Here is a 16,442-nt window from a genome sequence, read left to right on the forward strand (position 1 = left end):
TGTATAGGGCTGGGTTGAATTAATCGATTCTTCAATTAAAATCAATTTTTGTTTGAGTGATCCAATATCGATTAAAAAGAAAATCCATAAATCGATGTTTTAATATATGCCTTTTCACCATGGATGTATAAGTAAAAAGTACTTTAAACTAATTTTTTGGGGGGAGGGTCAATTCTTAATGTAAACATTAACCTGGTGCATTATAAAAAAAATACTTGAGAGTTGCTTCTTGCTTTTACAATTTACAGCACTAGTGCAGTGCCCGTTGAAAATGTGCCTGTTTGGAACGGGCGATTGCTTGACCTGTGGTATTGCTGCTTATAGAATTCTTCAAAACCAAATTGTACCCCAAAATGACTTACAGAAGGACCCCAAACCACTTAATATGCAACCCCACTGTATAGCCTACTACTGACTTACGCTACCCATCTGGCCCGTTATGAGAGCTAATCAGCACCTATCTGTGTTAATCAACCACCAGAAACGGACCGTGTGTGTGTGTGCGCTCACGTAGAGAAAGAGAGAGAGAGAGAGAGAGCGAGAGAGAGAGAGAGAGAGAGAGAGAGAGATACGTAGCGTGTCGTATGATCGTTAACTAATTTAACATTTCAGCAGAGGTGTTCATTTCCATACAGGTTTAGTGGCTTGATGGTTAACGGTGAAGTAGGGGATTTGTTTTGCGGGGGTATTTTGGCGACGGTAATGTTATTACTGTTGTAAGTTAGCAGTAGACTTAATTAACCAGAACCCAGGGCCAGTCTGATGAAAACTGATGTGTCTGCCCGGTTCAACTCTGAGATTTTCTCGCATTGCACAGCGCTGTGAAGGAATAATCTCCGAGATTACGTTATGTTCTGCCAGCTCACAGCAATTTAATACAATAGCAGGAAAAGAGTCGTCCCCCCCCCCCACCCCCCGCTGTTGTAAAGCGTTCTGCATGTGGCGTCTGCGTGAGATGTGCAGGTTACCTTCCCCCCAAACACGGACACACATGGGTTTCTGAAACGTCCTTAAATTCGGGAATTGTCGTTTGTCAAAGACAGTCCAAAGTAGTGCAACTTTGCACAATTTTGTGGGTCTGAGGTGTATGTCACATTTTAGCTGCCAAAGCTGCGCTGCTCTCTGTCTCTGGTCCTCAGTGTGAGAGGGGCAGTGGCCAGGGGCTAGAGCGGCAAAAGCCAATGTGTGCTTCTTTTACCTATATATTCAACGCTATCTTTTGCATTTCTAATCCATACAACGTCAAAACTGGCACTGTACTTACTCGTGCCCGTAGCAAGACACCTGTCAAGTTTGAAATCAGTCGGACTAACGGTTCGAGAGATAGGCATATAACACCCACACACCCACACACACACACACACACACACACACACACACACACACACACACACACACACACACACACACACACACACACACACACACACACACACACACACAGAAAGACGTTCCTGCAATTTATAGATATACGTTTTCTGAGAATCGCTTTTAATACTAGCTAAATTGGTATTGTAACAACAATTTCCCTAACTCATTAACTCATTGATATCAAATCGAAAAATTGTATCGAATCGGGACCTTGTGAATCGGAATCAAATCGATTCGGGAAATCATTGCCCATACCCAGCCCTAGATGTGAAGACAACATTTTTCAACACAGTCAAGGAAATCAGTGTAGTTCAGTTATAAAAATCCTAGAGCACCGCAGGCTGCTTACAGCGCTGTCAGCTGAAGAGTCATCACTCACACTGGACAGCAGCAGGTTGCACCAGCGTCCGTTTCAAAATGAGTTTTGATGACTTTGCTCACATTCGCCTCGGTAGCAGACAGCGTCAGGGCAGCGAACACAAAGAAATCATGCTGTCGTCTGTTTCCATCACAGTTTGTCTAAAAGTCTACAGCCTACCATGCTCTTATTCTGCACTGCTCTGTGTGCAATGACACAGCAAAAAAAAAAAAATATATATATATTTGCCAGTTGATTTGGGGCTTCAAGATTCACATTTTTGAAGTTAAGGGGGCAATCCTAGTTACAGTTACTGCTCATGGCAACATGATGGAAATGGACTCATTATTTACCGACATCTTTATGAAAAAAACGCAAGTTTGTTTGGCTGCACTGTATGAATGTAAGCTGTCCAAGGAGTGTTTGCTGCCAACAGAATTCTGGGACGTGTAGTATTTATCCACACGTTTCTGTCACCATGGGTGTCACCAACACAAGCAGGACAGAAATCTTAAAGGTCCCATAGCATGAAAAGTTTACTTAATGAGGTTTTTTAACATTAATATGAGTTCCCCCAGCCTGCCTATGATCCCCCAGTGGCTAGAAATTGTGATAGGTGTAAAGCATTGACATATATATAATGGACCAACAGAGCCCTTGCTCTGGACGGAGACCAGTGAAGGCTATTAGAAGCACTTTTCCGGTGATGGCCAGCTTTACTGCGCAGCCTCCAACTGAGAGAGACAGCGTAGATGTGACGTGAGCAACGTGTCTGTAAGTCTTCTGGTAGCTGTGCCAAGAGAAATCTCAATCATTCCCAACTTACAGAGACGGAGAGTGTAGGTATATGTAAGGAGATAACATAAACACAGGCTAATTATTGCTAACTAACATGCTAATTAACATTAGTAATTAAACCTAAACGGCTAATGTAAGTCGAAACTGCCTGCGAGCTTCTCTTGTACTATAAGGTAATTCCTCTACTGTGCGACAGTAAGTCACTTGGTTATGACACAATCGTTAGCCTATTTTTACAAAAACGTCTGCTACGGAGCCATAACGTGAGATACAAGGTAATGGAGCGTTTTATACGTTGTCGTGTTTCTTTAGAACTAAACAATGGACAAATCGAGTCTTTAAACGCTTCAGATGTAAAGTTATTCTCAGTCAAGTGACATAAAAAATAAATGGCGGTCAGCGGAATGCTAACAGGAGGTGATGGCCAGTTAGCAACAAAATGGCGCCATGATGGCTCGAGTTCTGAAGCGAAGCTTACCCCCTTGGTGTAAAACCCTGGGTATCCTGCTCTGCCTTTGAGAAAATGAAAGCTCAGATGGGCCAATCAGGAATCTTCTCCTTATGAGGTCATAAGGAGCAAGGTTAACTCCCCTTTCTCTGCTTTGCCCGCCCAGGGAATTTGGCCCACCCATGAGAGAGAGACATCATGGCTTTCAAACGAGCAAAGTGGCAGTTGGTCAAGGCCACACCCCCACCCTCCACCTTGCCCCCCCTCTCTCCTCCTCAATAGCTACAGACACAGAAATGGCACATCCTAAGGAAAGCTAATTGTGGGACTGGCTCCAGAGGCTGCACCAAGGCTGAATTTCGGGAAAGAGACTTCAGATACAGTAGTAGGGGACCACTAAGGTCTATATAAAAGAGACTTCAGATACAGTATTATGGGACCACTAAGGTCTATATAAAAGAGACTTCAGATACAGTATTAGGGGACCACTACGGTCTATATAAAAAGAGACTTCAGATACAGTATTATGGGACCACTAAGGTCTATAGAAAAGAGACTTCAGATACAGTATTAGGGGACCACTAAGGTCTATATAAAAGAGACTTCAGATACAGTATTAGGGGACCACTAAGGTCTATATAAAAGAGACTTCAGATACAGTATTAGGGGACCACTAAGGTCTATATAAAAGAGACTTCAGATACAGTAGTAGGGGACCACTAAGGTCTATATAAAAGAGACTTCAGATACAGTATTAGGGGACCACTAAGGTCTATATAAAAGAGACTTCTGATACAGTATTAGGGGACCACTAAGGTCTATATAAAAGCATCCAAAGAGCACCATGTCATGGGACCTTTAAGGATTATATTTTTAAAAAGATGGAGTTGGACTCAGACTTGGCCATTGGACTCGTCAAATATATTCCCGTTGGTCTTGACCGAGTCCAGCACTGCATGCTTTATTTACTAAAGTAACTTCCTCCCTCAAAACTGAATCATTGATGAAGCACACTTGTTCAGATAACAGGTATTGGTTTAATTCAAAATCCATCTAGAACTGGCCTGGTATGTGCTCTTGAAGAGGATTCTTTTTTTTTCGGTCTTAACTGTCTCTCATTTGGACTTGGCCTTGACTCAAATCTATTTGGACTCGGTCTTGACTTGGTCTTGACTAGTCCTGGTCTTGGACTTGACAAAGGTGGACTTGACTACAGCCCTGAGTGTCTGATGGCCAGGGTCTAAGCGCAAACTTCCTCATCTTTGATCAACACGGCCCTGAAAATGGCCCTGAAAATAGCCCTATCGGAGAAACGTTTCCTCCTCCTTCATCCTTTCCTTTGATACTTTGTCACTCAGTCCGCTTTGTTTTCTCTCGCCGCCTCCCTCTAGCCCTCTGCTGTATCCCTTCACCTTTCGATTATCTCTGACACAGGCCGCATAAATCAAGCACGCTCTCCACCTCTCCTCCGCGCTTGTCCTAATCTCTTTCTCTGCTCCTCTTTCGTCGCCCGTGCCCCTCCCTACACACCAGATTGATTTCATTTTGCTCGTTTTGTTCTTATCCTCTGACACACACCTTGTCCCTTCTCTGATATCCTCCAGCTCTCCCGCGCTATATTTTATGAGATTTTTTACATCAGCTAACCTTTCTATTCTTTCCTCCTCGTACATTTAGTTTTACCTCCAACACTGTCACATAAAATTCACAGAAATAAACACAAAAAAAAACACAACAAAGTTGTGGCTGAATCTTTCTTTGCAGTGTTAGCTGACAGCTTGCCTGCCACACCCCTGTTTGTCTTAGTACACCGGTACTGAGAGGAGATTTTAAAAGCCTTCATGCGGATATTTACTGTGTAGGCTGAAATATGCTGTGTCACTTTTTCTGCTGCTGCGATTGTCAGAGCCTCCACCTACACTGCCACCTGCTTTGTGTTTGTGCATACACCCCGGAGGGCCTTTCTAAATTAAGCCCCATGATTCTGGAAGTATTTGCAATGCAACCTGCATGTTATCCATTGTGTTGCGGTGTACTGTACGCGTCACTCCGGCAGGGAGCATCATCAACAGAGGAAACATAGCGTCGACTCAAACTTTATTGCCGTCTCTGTATTTGCGGTAATGTTTAAACTAGTGATGCGAGTGATGGCTGACAGTGGGAAACCTCTGCAGTGTGGAGCCTGGGTCGCGTGAGCTCAAAGTAGATGTACATTGAGTCATTTTGCCTTGTCACAAAGGCTGTATTCAGACGGACAACATTCTCAACCTTTTTCCGCAGCGAGGCACTGCCGTGGCCAACCAAATACATGCAGGAGCACTTTCCTGGAAGATGAGCTTGTAACGTTAACACCGCATTCCGTGTGTTTTGTGTGTATTATACATTGTGGTGCAGAGTTTTGGCATTTGTTAAAGGCAACTACGAGGACAATTTCATTTTGTGTTGATTTTGACAGTGCCTATGGACAAAAGCATTAAGTTTTTTTTTTTTTTTTATTATTCTTTTCTTTTTCTCTTTGCTGATCCTGCCCCAGTATCCTGCCCCATCCATCCACCTTTTTTTCAACGTTTTTGTCGTTTTTTTCAGTGATGGCTATGGAACTTTTTTGCCGACTTTCTGGGGGCTTTATGAGGCCCAAACTGTTGGTAAGAAGGCTATATGAGATGTGCAATAATTCAGTCAAAATATTTGAGTTTTTCTCTTAAATAAAAGCATGTCAATAAACTATACATGTCTGGCCCTTGATGTGAATCTCATTTTCCAGTCTGGCTCTTTGTTTGACACCCCTGCTTTAAACGCATTCATGTGTTGCTCCAGTTGGACCTCCTGGAGCAGATTTCATGTCTCATGTCGGTACCTGAAACAACACAGCCCTGCATTGTTTTTAACTCTGAACTTCGGTTCCTCAGTATGGTCTTTTAGATACAAACTCAGAACTCATTTTTGAAATAATAATGCCATACACTCTGTTGTTAGAATACACATTACACACAGGTCTGAAATAAACACACATGCTCAGTACCTAAGCTGTCAGAGTGAGGGGGCTGCAGCTGTTGATGGACAGGCATCACGAGCAGATGGGTTTTGGTGTCTTACTCAAGGCAGTGGCCAGGAAGTGAACTGGCACCTCTCCAGCTACCAGTCCACCACCATACTTTGGTCCGTATGGGGACTTGAACCAGCAATTTTCTGTTTCCCAAACCAACTCCCTACAGGCTGAGCTACCACCAACCCAACCCATTCAAATCTTCAACCGATTGTAATTGCTTCAACTTTCTAATTTTAGCGGTTACAATTTGAAATTTATTTACTTTTTGAAATGTTTTTTTTTATTATTATTATTATTATTCTGTTACTGTTTCATCCTTGTTTAAAGATAGGAAAGGTATGTCTGAGTGACAGAAATTTGTCTTTGACAGGGCAGGCTCAAACGACATAAATGTACATATAAGAACATAAAGATATGTATAGAAACTGTGTAAAAACACTGACCGTACAAACATGGGCAAAATGCAAAAACAGTGCAAGAACAAGTCTGAATGGAGCGGTTTGATGCTGTCTATGTATGACTGTTAAGTGTGGTGATGGCAGTGGGGATGAAGGTTTTTTTTATGTTTTTCCTTCAAAATGTGACTCTGTACTGTCGACCTGATGGCAGTAACTGAAAGGATTGGTGGAGAGGGTGTGGATCCTGCAATTATTGTTGCTTTCCTGAGGACTGACCGAGTGTTGAGTTACTGTAAAGACTGTTTTTTTTTTAAAAGTGATACATAAATAAAGATATTATTATTGACAGCATTATCTCCAAGCCTCCAAACGTTAGGAGCATCTAATTAGATAAGAAGAATATCACAGTAATAAAAAAAAGGTGCTGTTTGGCACTCACATCAGCGTGGCGTTATGTTGTGTTTTGATGCTTGCATGGCTTGTTATACTGAATGGGGATACTGTTGATGTGTAACTGTGCTAATGTCTTGCTGCTTCCTGTAGCTCTGCATGGCTTACTGAGAAAGCTTATTTGTTGCTCTAGCTGTCTGTATGGTGTCTTGTTGACTTCTGTCTGTATAGTTTAACCTGTACTAATGTCTTGCTGTTTCCTGTTGCTCTGGTCTAAAATCATCTGGCCAAGGACTACAGTTGAACATTTGCCAGCTGGCTAACACTGGCACATTTACAGAAATGTTAATTAATGTGTGTTGTCTTTAATAAAATAAAGAATAAGAATACGAAATTATGACCGTTGCATTAGGTCGGAGGGGTCACTCACCATAGTGTGGGATGATGGCCCAGGCCATGGCTGAGGCGTAAATTCCTCCGATCATCCAGAACATGCACAGCCAGCTCAGATGCTCGCCTCTCTTCTCCCGAGCCAACACCTCCGCAAAGTACGAGAATACGATGGGTACTGCTCCACCAATCCTGCAAATACGGTGCGCTGTAATTAGTTATGTGTGCTTCAGGCGCCAACCGTTATTGTAATTATATTACAGTAATGTGTGTGATGGCAAACATTTATGAACATGAAAAACAGATGTATGATTACAGAAAATCATTTGAATTCGCTGTTCTTCATTTGTCACTTTGGAAAAATGAGCACATGAACTGTGAAAGTGAAAACTAATTCACACAACTCACCAGCCCATTTGACCAAGTACCATACATAACGAAGGCAGACAACGTATGACTATGAAATTAGCCTTTCAACATCTTAGATTTCAACTCTTTTTGATAATCAAGGGTGCCAGCGTGTCTCTGCATTGAACTTTATTTTATATTTGTTAGAATGTTGAAAATGAGAATGGCACAGACAGCAGGCGGTCATGTGTAAACTCGAAATGATTCCTAAATGAATCACATTATTTTGGTTTATTTTTGAAATCATTTCATCAGGTAGCAGCTACAGTGTTCACTTCAGCTTGAAGGCATTGTTCTGATGTTTTAAAGTGTGGTTGTATGTAGGCCTGTAACAGTAATTACATAATTGTCTAATCACAATTTCTTTACATAATGGCCATAATGGTTTCTTTGTTTAACCGCAATCATTAGTTGTTGTTTTTTTTAAACCTTTATTTATACAGGTAAGTCGATTGACAACACATTCTCATTTACAACGACGACCTGTCACATTCACACAGTTACACATTCATACCTGGAAGCTGCCCAGTACAACCACAGTCTGATCTGCTGGCCACTTAGCAGCTCCACTGGAGCGATTGGGGGCCTTGCTCATGGGCACCTCAGTGGTGGTGATGAGGGAGGGAGGGACAGGCACTGCTCTTTTACTCTCCCCACCCAGATTTTATCCTGTCGGTCTGGGGATTGAACCGGCGACCTCCCGGTCACAAGCTCGCTTCTTTAACCATTAGGCAACCACTGCCCGGTTAAGGTCCTATGTTTTATTATAATAAAGAGGCGTGGTTTACTTCATAGGCTGTGTACCTGTGTTACTACATTATCTGGGATTCATTTAAAACTTTATTTGTTTCCAATAGACTGTCGATGATCTGTAACAGATTTAAATGTTTCAACATGAAGAAACCTTCTAACCAGACAAATATTAATCAGAAAAATGAAATGTTTAAATGAAACGTCAATTGTCTCAAAATGTTCAATATGTTTGTATTTCTCAAAATATGAAACTTTTGCAATTATTGCTAACGTTAGCCAAGATCCTAAGAGGTACGTTGATTGTAATTGTCAATGTTATGTTCATTTAAGAAAAAAATACGATGTTTTAATGATAATAAAGAGGCGTGTTTTACTTGTGTTTTACATTGTCTGGGTCGCATGGCAGTGATATAACCAAAAGATATTCATAGGATTCATTCAAAACTTGAATTTTTTTTGCAAAAGTAGATAGAAGTAAAATATCTTTAAATTTGACTGAAAGAGACGATTATATTGTTAATCGCAATATTTTCTGAGACAATTAATTGTACGGTAAAATCTGGGATTGTTACAGCTCTAGTTGTATGAGCTACTTCTCCATAGTCAGTGTCTTAGCTACAGAAGATGGCGGTCGGCACGCCCCCAATGCCGGATCATATTTTTCCCAGACTGAGGTTGTAAAAAAAGACAATATGCCTCTGCATACAGATTGAGAATTAAGTGATGAAATAAAAGCTAAAGCTGCTAATTAAAAACTCAACGCAAAGCCATTTAGATAGACGCTGTTTTTTTTTTTGACTCTGATAGATAGCCGGCGTAATGGTAAATAAACACGAGTGAGCCGAGTGCAAATCAGGTAACTCTCCCTGTGTATGCTGGCAACAGACTGGGCCTGTGCGTTGTGATGGAAGAGATGGAGATATTTATATCTCCATTATATCACACACTCAAATAGATTTTAGGATTCTCTGGAAGGCAGTCTGAAAATAATATGTTCTTATTACATCTTGTTTTTGAAACAATCATAAGCATGGACGTATTATTATAACGATGGGCACAGACATGTATAAGAGCCCCCACCCTGTCTCCATAGGAACAAAACACAGAAAAAAAGAGTCTGGTTGTGGTCACTTTGCGTCTTTTTGTGGTGGTTTTGCATCTATTTTTTGTTGTTCTGCATGAATGCTTCGAAGCTTTGATCGTTGCCATGGTAATCACGTCCTTGCAGCCATTTCGCATTTGTTTTTAGTAGTTTTACTTTTTCTATGTTGTAATTTTTGCGTTTACTTGAAGTCATTTTGCTTTTCTATGTGGTCGTTTTGTGGCTCTGTAGTCATTTTGGGTCGTTGTAGTTTGTTTTAGGTAATTTTTTGTCGGCTCAGGGTGAGGGCCCCTAACCCTACAGGCTCATTATTGACCTACCAGATCATCACCATTGGTCCAACTAAAATGTAATGGCACAAACTGTGTCCCATAATTACGCTTGTTTCATATTATTTGGCTTGCTCAGTAGCTTGACATTTGATATGGAGGTGACCTTTATAAGTCATATATGACCGGCGACGTCAGATCACTGTGATGGGAAGGTGTGTCGTTTATCAGAGCAGACCACCGCAACACTGAAACGCACAGATGTTCATTTACTGTGCTCGGCTCATTTCTGCAAACGTTTTAGTTTTGCTTTGTTCCACACACACACACACACACACACACACACAGGGGATGAAGATGGGCCAGTGCCAGGCTGCTAGAACAACCTCTTGTCGTGTGCTTTGACTTTGGAGGAACAGAGAGATCAGGCAGGAGAGGGAGAAGCCCTCAGAGAGGCTTCAGTCTCTCGCACACACATTGAGGACGACTGGTCGTAAAAGTGGGAAAAATATTCAAGGGAAGAGAAGAGTGAACTCACCCAAAGCCAGACACCATGCGGCAGACGAGGAACATGCTGTAGCCCTGGACAAAGGAGGAGAGGAAGGCGAAGAAGCCATTGACAGACATGGATATCAGCAGGCACTGTTTACGGCCCAGCTTGTCTGACAGGCCGCCCCAGAAGAAGGCCCCAAACATCATCCCCAGATACACAATGCTACCTGGAATCAGGGAGAGACAGAGTGGAACTGTTAAGTGAATAAAACACTTATTACACGTTAGAAAAGGGGAGACAGTTTGCACACATGCATTCCCCTGACACACATCGTGTAGCATTCAAATTAAAACAAATGTCAAACAAACAAATCCTTTTTTTTTTTTGCGGCAAGTACATATAACAATATTTTACATTAGCGGGACATTTGACAGTTTGCAGTGCTCTCTGGTGGACAAATTATCTAATCATGCCACTGTTTCTAAAAATGTTATGACCAATATGATTTATCTTTGATTAGCTACAATCGATGTGCGAGGCCGATATATTGGTCTGGATCTACCGTATATACTGTATGTAGCCTACTTACTTAGTGTAAGTAAAACAAGTAGTTGAAAGAAAAGACGCTAAAACGCTGCGAAGAGATGAAGGGAACTGCAGAGTTGGGCGACAATAATCCGTGGGTTCGTCACCACAAGCTACGGTAAGTTTTAGCTTTACCTTTCATTTCATCATCATTCTATTGTTTCGATGCTGATGCTGAGGATCGTTTTCAAAGTGCCAGTTTCCGCCAAACGTCTACATTTCTATAGCCTGGCTCCGCCCTCCTACGTACTTCTGCTCAATTTTCATTTTCCTTCAGTACACCGTCCGGGTTTGCGGTATATTCTTGGGTTTTCTCCAGCCAAATCTTTGGCGGTCCAATCAGGGAACAGAGGGAGTGGCTGAGAACGATGAAAAATGTGAGTAAAGCCATTCGTTCCGTTGTGGCAACGCTGCAGAATATCAAGTGCAAGTTAAAGCCCGAGCAAGAACAATCTTTTCTGAGTTTTGTTGTGGCCCTCCTCCCCACAGGGTTCAGGAAAAGTTAGATTTTCCAGCTCGCTCCATTAGTGGTGAAGGAGTCGAATGCTAGGGATGCTAAGCCGACGTCGCGACCAAACGTTGGCTCTGGGCAGATCCAATAGTTTTAAACTTCAACAGAGTACCCGCCTTCAAGGAAGTTAACACTTGTCAATGGAGAGTGGCCAGACTCTCTGTACAAATGAAATGTACCAGAGTCTGGTAGGACCAGGCTAACATTTCTACACAATAAAGCTTATGTAGCATAGCTGTAGCAATTTAAGCAGGGGTATAAAACACTACATGTCCATTACACCTTAATGCAAGGCATGCTAAATTGGTCTGACACCTGGTGACATTAGTGGTCTAGGATTGCTTTATTCTTGGACACACACACGCATGCATGTGCACACACACACACACACACACACACACACACACACACACACACAAGCATATAGAGTGGCACACAAATACACACACAGCTGCTAAACATCAGCTGAAGCATTAAGGGCATCAGTACCAGAGATCACACGGAAATTGGTTCTGTTATTTCCCAGCCATCGACAATACACAGAGGTCACATGAAGCTGGGATCGATCTGTTGATCTCAACAACACTGTAGATCAAGGCCGCCCAATTTGGGGCCCGCGGGCCAAGTTTGGCTCGTGCTCTCTTTGTTTTGGCCCACCTTGGATTTGACATGCTCATGCTTATTCTCCTCTTATTTTAAAAATAATGACTACAAAACGTACTATTTGTGCAGTTAAAAACTACGTAATCTGAGTTTAACGGCAATGTAAAGCACAGTGCTGGTAAACTTCCCATTTAAATTACATACGTGCATTTTATCTACGGAGAATGGCAAGAATTACGGTATTCTTCAACATCGACATTTATTTTTGGCCCGTGGCCTTCCATCCAGATACATTTTGGCCCTTCATATGAAAGAATTTGGGCACCTCTGCTGTAGATCAACTCTATACTCCGTGTTTTGACAGGCCTGAAGGTAAAGTTTTCCATTTTCTAACAGCAAGCATTGCGAAACCACATTTTATGATCAAACCACAGTGTAAGAGGATTAAGTTATAACAGCTGCTCAATGTGCACGGGCAATAACAGGATTCATTTTGCATGGGAGGTGTGTTTGCATTTCATTTGTCTATTGACTAGTATCTCATATGGAAATTCAATATGTTTTTAGTAACCGCTGTCTGTAAAACAAGCACTGCTCGCATTATAATGAAGATTTGACTCCCTGAAAGTGACTGTGGGGGAAACAGAGCAGTAGTTGACCTCGAAGCCGCTGCTTTTTTTCCGCAGGAAGTCGGGGTTGTTTCTCTTCCTGTTCCCGGTAAAATGCAACATAAAGGACGGGGCTGGTGGAGAAGGGTAGGGGTTGTCAGGCCAGTAAATAATCCACTTTACTCTCTACGTGCTAATAAAAATGCTAATGTGTTTGGAGGAGGAGATGGGATTGTTTGACGAGGCAGCACCAAAAAGAACGCAGACAGAGGCTTCCTTTCCTTTCTTTTTCTTCCTGCGTGTTTGTGGTGATGGGACAGATACGCTGAAAGTAGGTCTTATCAAGCTGCGCAGACATGATGCTGAGAGCTAGTGATTCATTACAGGTGACAGCCACTGGGTCTATCTATGCACAGCTGCTGCAGAGAAGGCTCTCCTACAGGCGGCGGGATATAAAGAGCAAGCTACACTAGCGCTAGCTTAGAAATATCAAAGTGAATATCAAAACGGCTGCATTCTGCACAAGCTGGTGACATCTTTTGACTGGTGTAGAGACTCGCAAACAATGCATCTGAACGCATGTACTGGAGAAGATGTTATCTGCTAAAACCTGCTCATTTGTTTTATGGCTCCCCTAACCCTGGGTTTGTATGTGTAATAAAGGGGGAGGGTGATGGGGCATCTGAGACGCATTGTGAATCTTTCTGTGATTGGATTTGTGATTTTCCACCGGGTTCAAACTCAGGTCAGACCTTAAAGCCTCCACAGGCCTCTAGATTGCAGGTCTTTTATGTAAATGAGAGAGGGTCCGTTAAAAGCAGTGGAGCACAGGGACAATTGCTGTGTTTAACTGTCTGACCCTGTGCAGGTTACACACTAACAACTGAATATCTTATGTCCCATCACTAGAACTAAAAACACAGGGTTTGATCCTGAAAGAAGACACTTGCATCTTTATTTAAAAAGCTCCAACAGAGGGACGTCCCTCACACCATGTCTCCATCAGTGTCTACACAGGATGCGTTCAGCCACAGTACTTTGTTGTCACCCACATTTTAAAAGCTCTCAGAGCCCAACACACAATCACTGCATTTATGTGTGTAAGACAAAATAAAATAGACTTTATTAAGCCTAAAAGAGTCTTGGCAATGTACGTGCGGTAAAGCGCAAGTGGAAAGTGAGTCAGGAAAAGTAGGGGAACCAACAAAGTTACAAGAATATATCCTCTGGGAGCCATGAATATCATGCATAATAATGTTGTGCCAATCCATCTGGTATTTGTTGAGATATTTCACAGGATAAGTGAAAACTTTGACCTGCTCGGGGCATTAGAATAGATGACTCAGAGGGTCAAAGTCAGTAGGATAAATCTTCTGGAGACCATGAATGTCTGCACAAAATGTCTGCATTGTACTTGTTGATTTATTTCAATCTGGAGTGGAGACACTGTCATCCCTGATTAAAAGAAAAACACATTCCCACTTAGCCCTGGTGGTATCTGGCATGCTGAATGTTAAATTTGGTTAGGTTTTAGGATCTCTGCTGCAGACTATTTTTTTCAGTAAAAAGTAGTTCAAAAGAAAGCTGTTATATGTCCAGAGTGACGAGCACACTGTTTCTGCAAAGACACACCATAAGGGGCTGTACTCCACATAACAAACATTAATATAGCGACAAACTACGACAATATTTTCTATGTAAAGAGTGGAGTAATGGCGTCCTGAGCTGAGAATGAAGTCACACTCCTTCTGTGTGTGTTGAACTCAAGCTTCTCTGTTCTTTGTTTAGATAGCCCGCGCTACGTTGGTGCATGTGGCTGTGAAAAAAACATGGTATTTCACGTATTGGGGAATGGTTGGGAGAGCCATACAAGTACAGCCCCAGTTAAATGCTTGCGAGCATTACAAATTAAATTCCTTTCACAGTCATTGTATTGCAATTGCTGCAGAAATCTCTGGGCAAATAATACCACAACCATCTCTATATACTGTACATCTCGAGGTTAGTATGAAAATAAGAAAGTTTTTAGCAAAAACACTGTGGTTTGATGCGAGGACATACGTAAGAACTCAGTAAAGTTGAAGTAAACCGCAGTGCTAATCTTTTTCTTTTGAAGCAAGAGCTTGCAGCAGACGGTGTCTATGCTCTTTTTAACGGTACACTGTGCAGCTTCTCACTGCATCCACAAGGATTACTTCAGCTAACTCTCAAGTTGTCTCCAGCTCTCTCCACACATGCAACTGTAGTAATTAGCTCTTATGTGCAAGGGTAATTCTCTCTTGACACCTCTCGGCTCTGTTTTTTTCTTCTTCTTTTTCTCCACACCGCCGTGCAGTGTCCAGGCATGGATGAGAGGAGACAGACAGTAGTCGGGAGAATCAAGCGCTCATTTCCTCAGTGGGGTACGTTTAGGACATTATGTAAAGAGCTTCGAGATTTCAACAGACGAGGGGATTCCCAGAGGGCCGAGTGTGAGTGACAGGTTGGTTACAGCGGGGAATGAGAGCAGAAAAGGGGGAGGCAGTGGGGGTGGGAGAGTAGACCCCCGAGGGCACAGCACATTCCTTGGGTTTTAATTACACACAACACCTGCTGATTTGTTTTCGTAAAGGTGGACTTCACTCAAAATACTTCTGTCTCATTTAAGTTCATCTACTACTGTATGTGTTTACAGTATGCATATAACATCTGCACCTGATCCACAGTCACACACATTTGGACCACACAGAGCTCCAGCCAGGCTAAATGCACTATCCACTATCATAGAGGCAAAATGGTTCATTGTTCATGCCAATCAGTGGCTCAGGATGGGTTCAGGATCAGTTAGGAAATGTGTGTTCAGCCGCAGAATGAAGACTGGTGGAGATTATTTTTAGCATTTTATTTTTGTTGTAAATGTCAAATCAATAGTGGCTGACAAAGCCTAAATTATTTAAACTCTTTGAAGTGGGAGGGATTTTTAAAAGGTCCTATGACATGCTGCTTTGGTCCCCTAATACTGTATCTGAAGTATCTTTTATATAGGCCTTAGTGGTCCCCTAATACTGTATCTGAAGTCTCTTTTATATAGACCTTAGTGGTCCCCTAATACTGTATCTGAAGTCTCTTTTATATAGACCTTAGTGGTCCCCTAATACTGTATCTGAAGTCTCTTTTATATAGACCTTAGGGGTCCCCTAATACTGTATCTGAAGTCTCTTTTATATAGGCCTTAGTGGTCCCCTTATACTGTATCTGAAGTCTCTTTTATATAGGCCTTAGTGGTCCCCTAATACTGTATCTTAAGTCTCTTTTATATAGGCCTTAGTGGTCCCCTAATACTGTATCTGAAGTCTCTTTTATATAGACCTTAGTGGTCCCCTAATACTGTATCTGAAGTCTCTTTTATATAGACCTTAGTGGTCCCCTAATACTGTATCTGAAGTCTCTTTTATATAGACCTTAGTGGTCCCCTAATACTGTATCTGAAGTCTCTTTTATATAGACCTTAGTGGTCCCCTAATACTGTATCTGAAGTCTCTTTTATATAGGCCTTAGTGGTCCCCTAATACTGTATCTGAAGTCTCTTTTATATAGACCTTAGTGGTCCCCTAATACTGTATCTGAAGTCTTTCCCGAAATTCAGCCTTGGTGCAGGATTACAGCCACTAGAGCCAGTCCCACAATGAGCTTTACTTAGGATGTGCCATTTCTGTGTCCGTAGCTTTAAATGTGTATGATGTAATGCACACGTGTCAAACTCAAGGGCCACAGGCCAAATTCGGCCCCTCGCAGATTTTGATCCGGCCGGCATATCAATTTTGGTTTACAATACATTTTGGCCCACCTAGTTTTTGTCGCTTCATTTTTGTCACTTTTTGGGCACTTTCTTCTTTGATGGCGAAGAACATTTGTGCTGACTTTTTTAA

At 42.0% G+C, this 16,442-nt stretch overlaps 1 protein-coding gene across 1 annotated transcript in view; it reads right to left on the reverse strand.

Annotated features, from left to right (window-relative positions):
- LOC120544893 (synaptic vesicle glycoprotein 2C-like) overlaps window positions 1-16,442 on the reverse strand; it is a 45,007-nt gene that overhangs the window by 13,827 nt on the left and 14,738 nt on the right. The window contains exons 3-4 of the mRNA XM_039778752.1: window positions 10,273-10,453; window positions 7,243-7,394 (exon numbers count right to left, since the gene is read on the reverse strand). Coding sequence (XP_039634686.1) covers window positions 7,243-7,394; window positions 10,273-10,453 — 333 coding nt within the window. The remainder of the gene's footprint in view (window positions 1-7,242; window positions 7,395-10,272; window positions 10,454-16,442) is intronic.

The sequence above is a fragment of the Perca fluviatilis genome, chromosome 17 (genome assembly GCF_010015445.1).
Source record: "Perca fluviatilis chromosome 17, GENO_Pfluv_1.0, whole genome shotgun sequence".
Taxonomy (NCBI): Eukaryota; Metazoa; Chordata; class Actinopteri; order Perciformes; family Percidae; genus Perca; species Perca fluviatilis.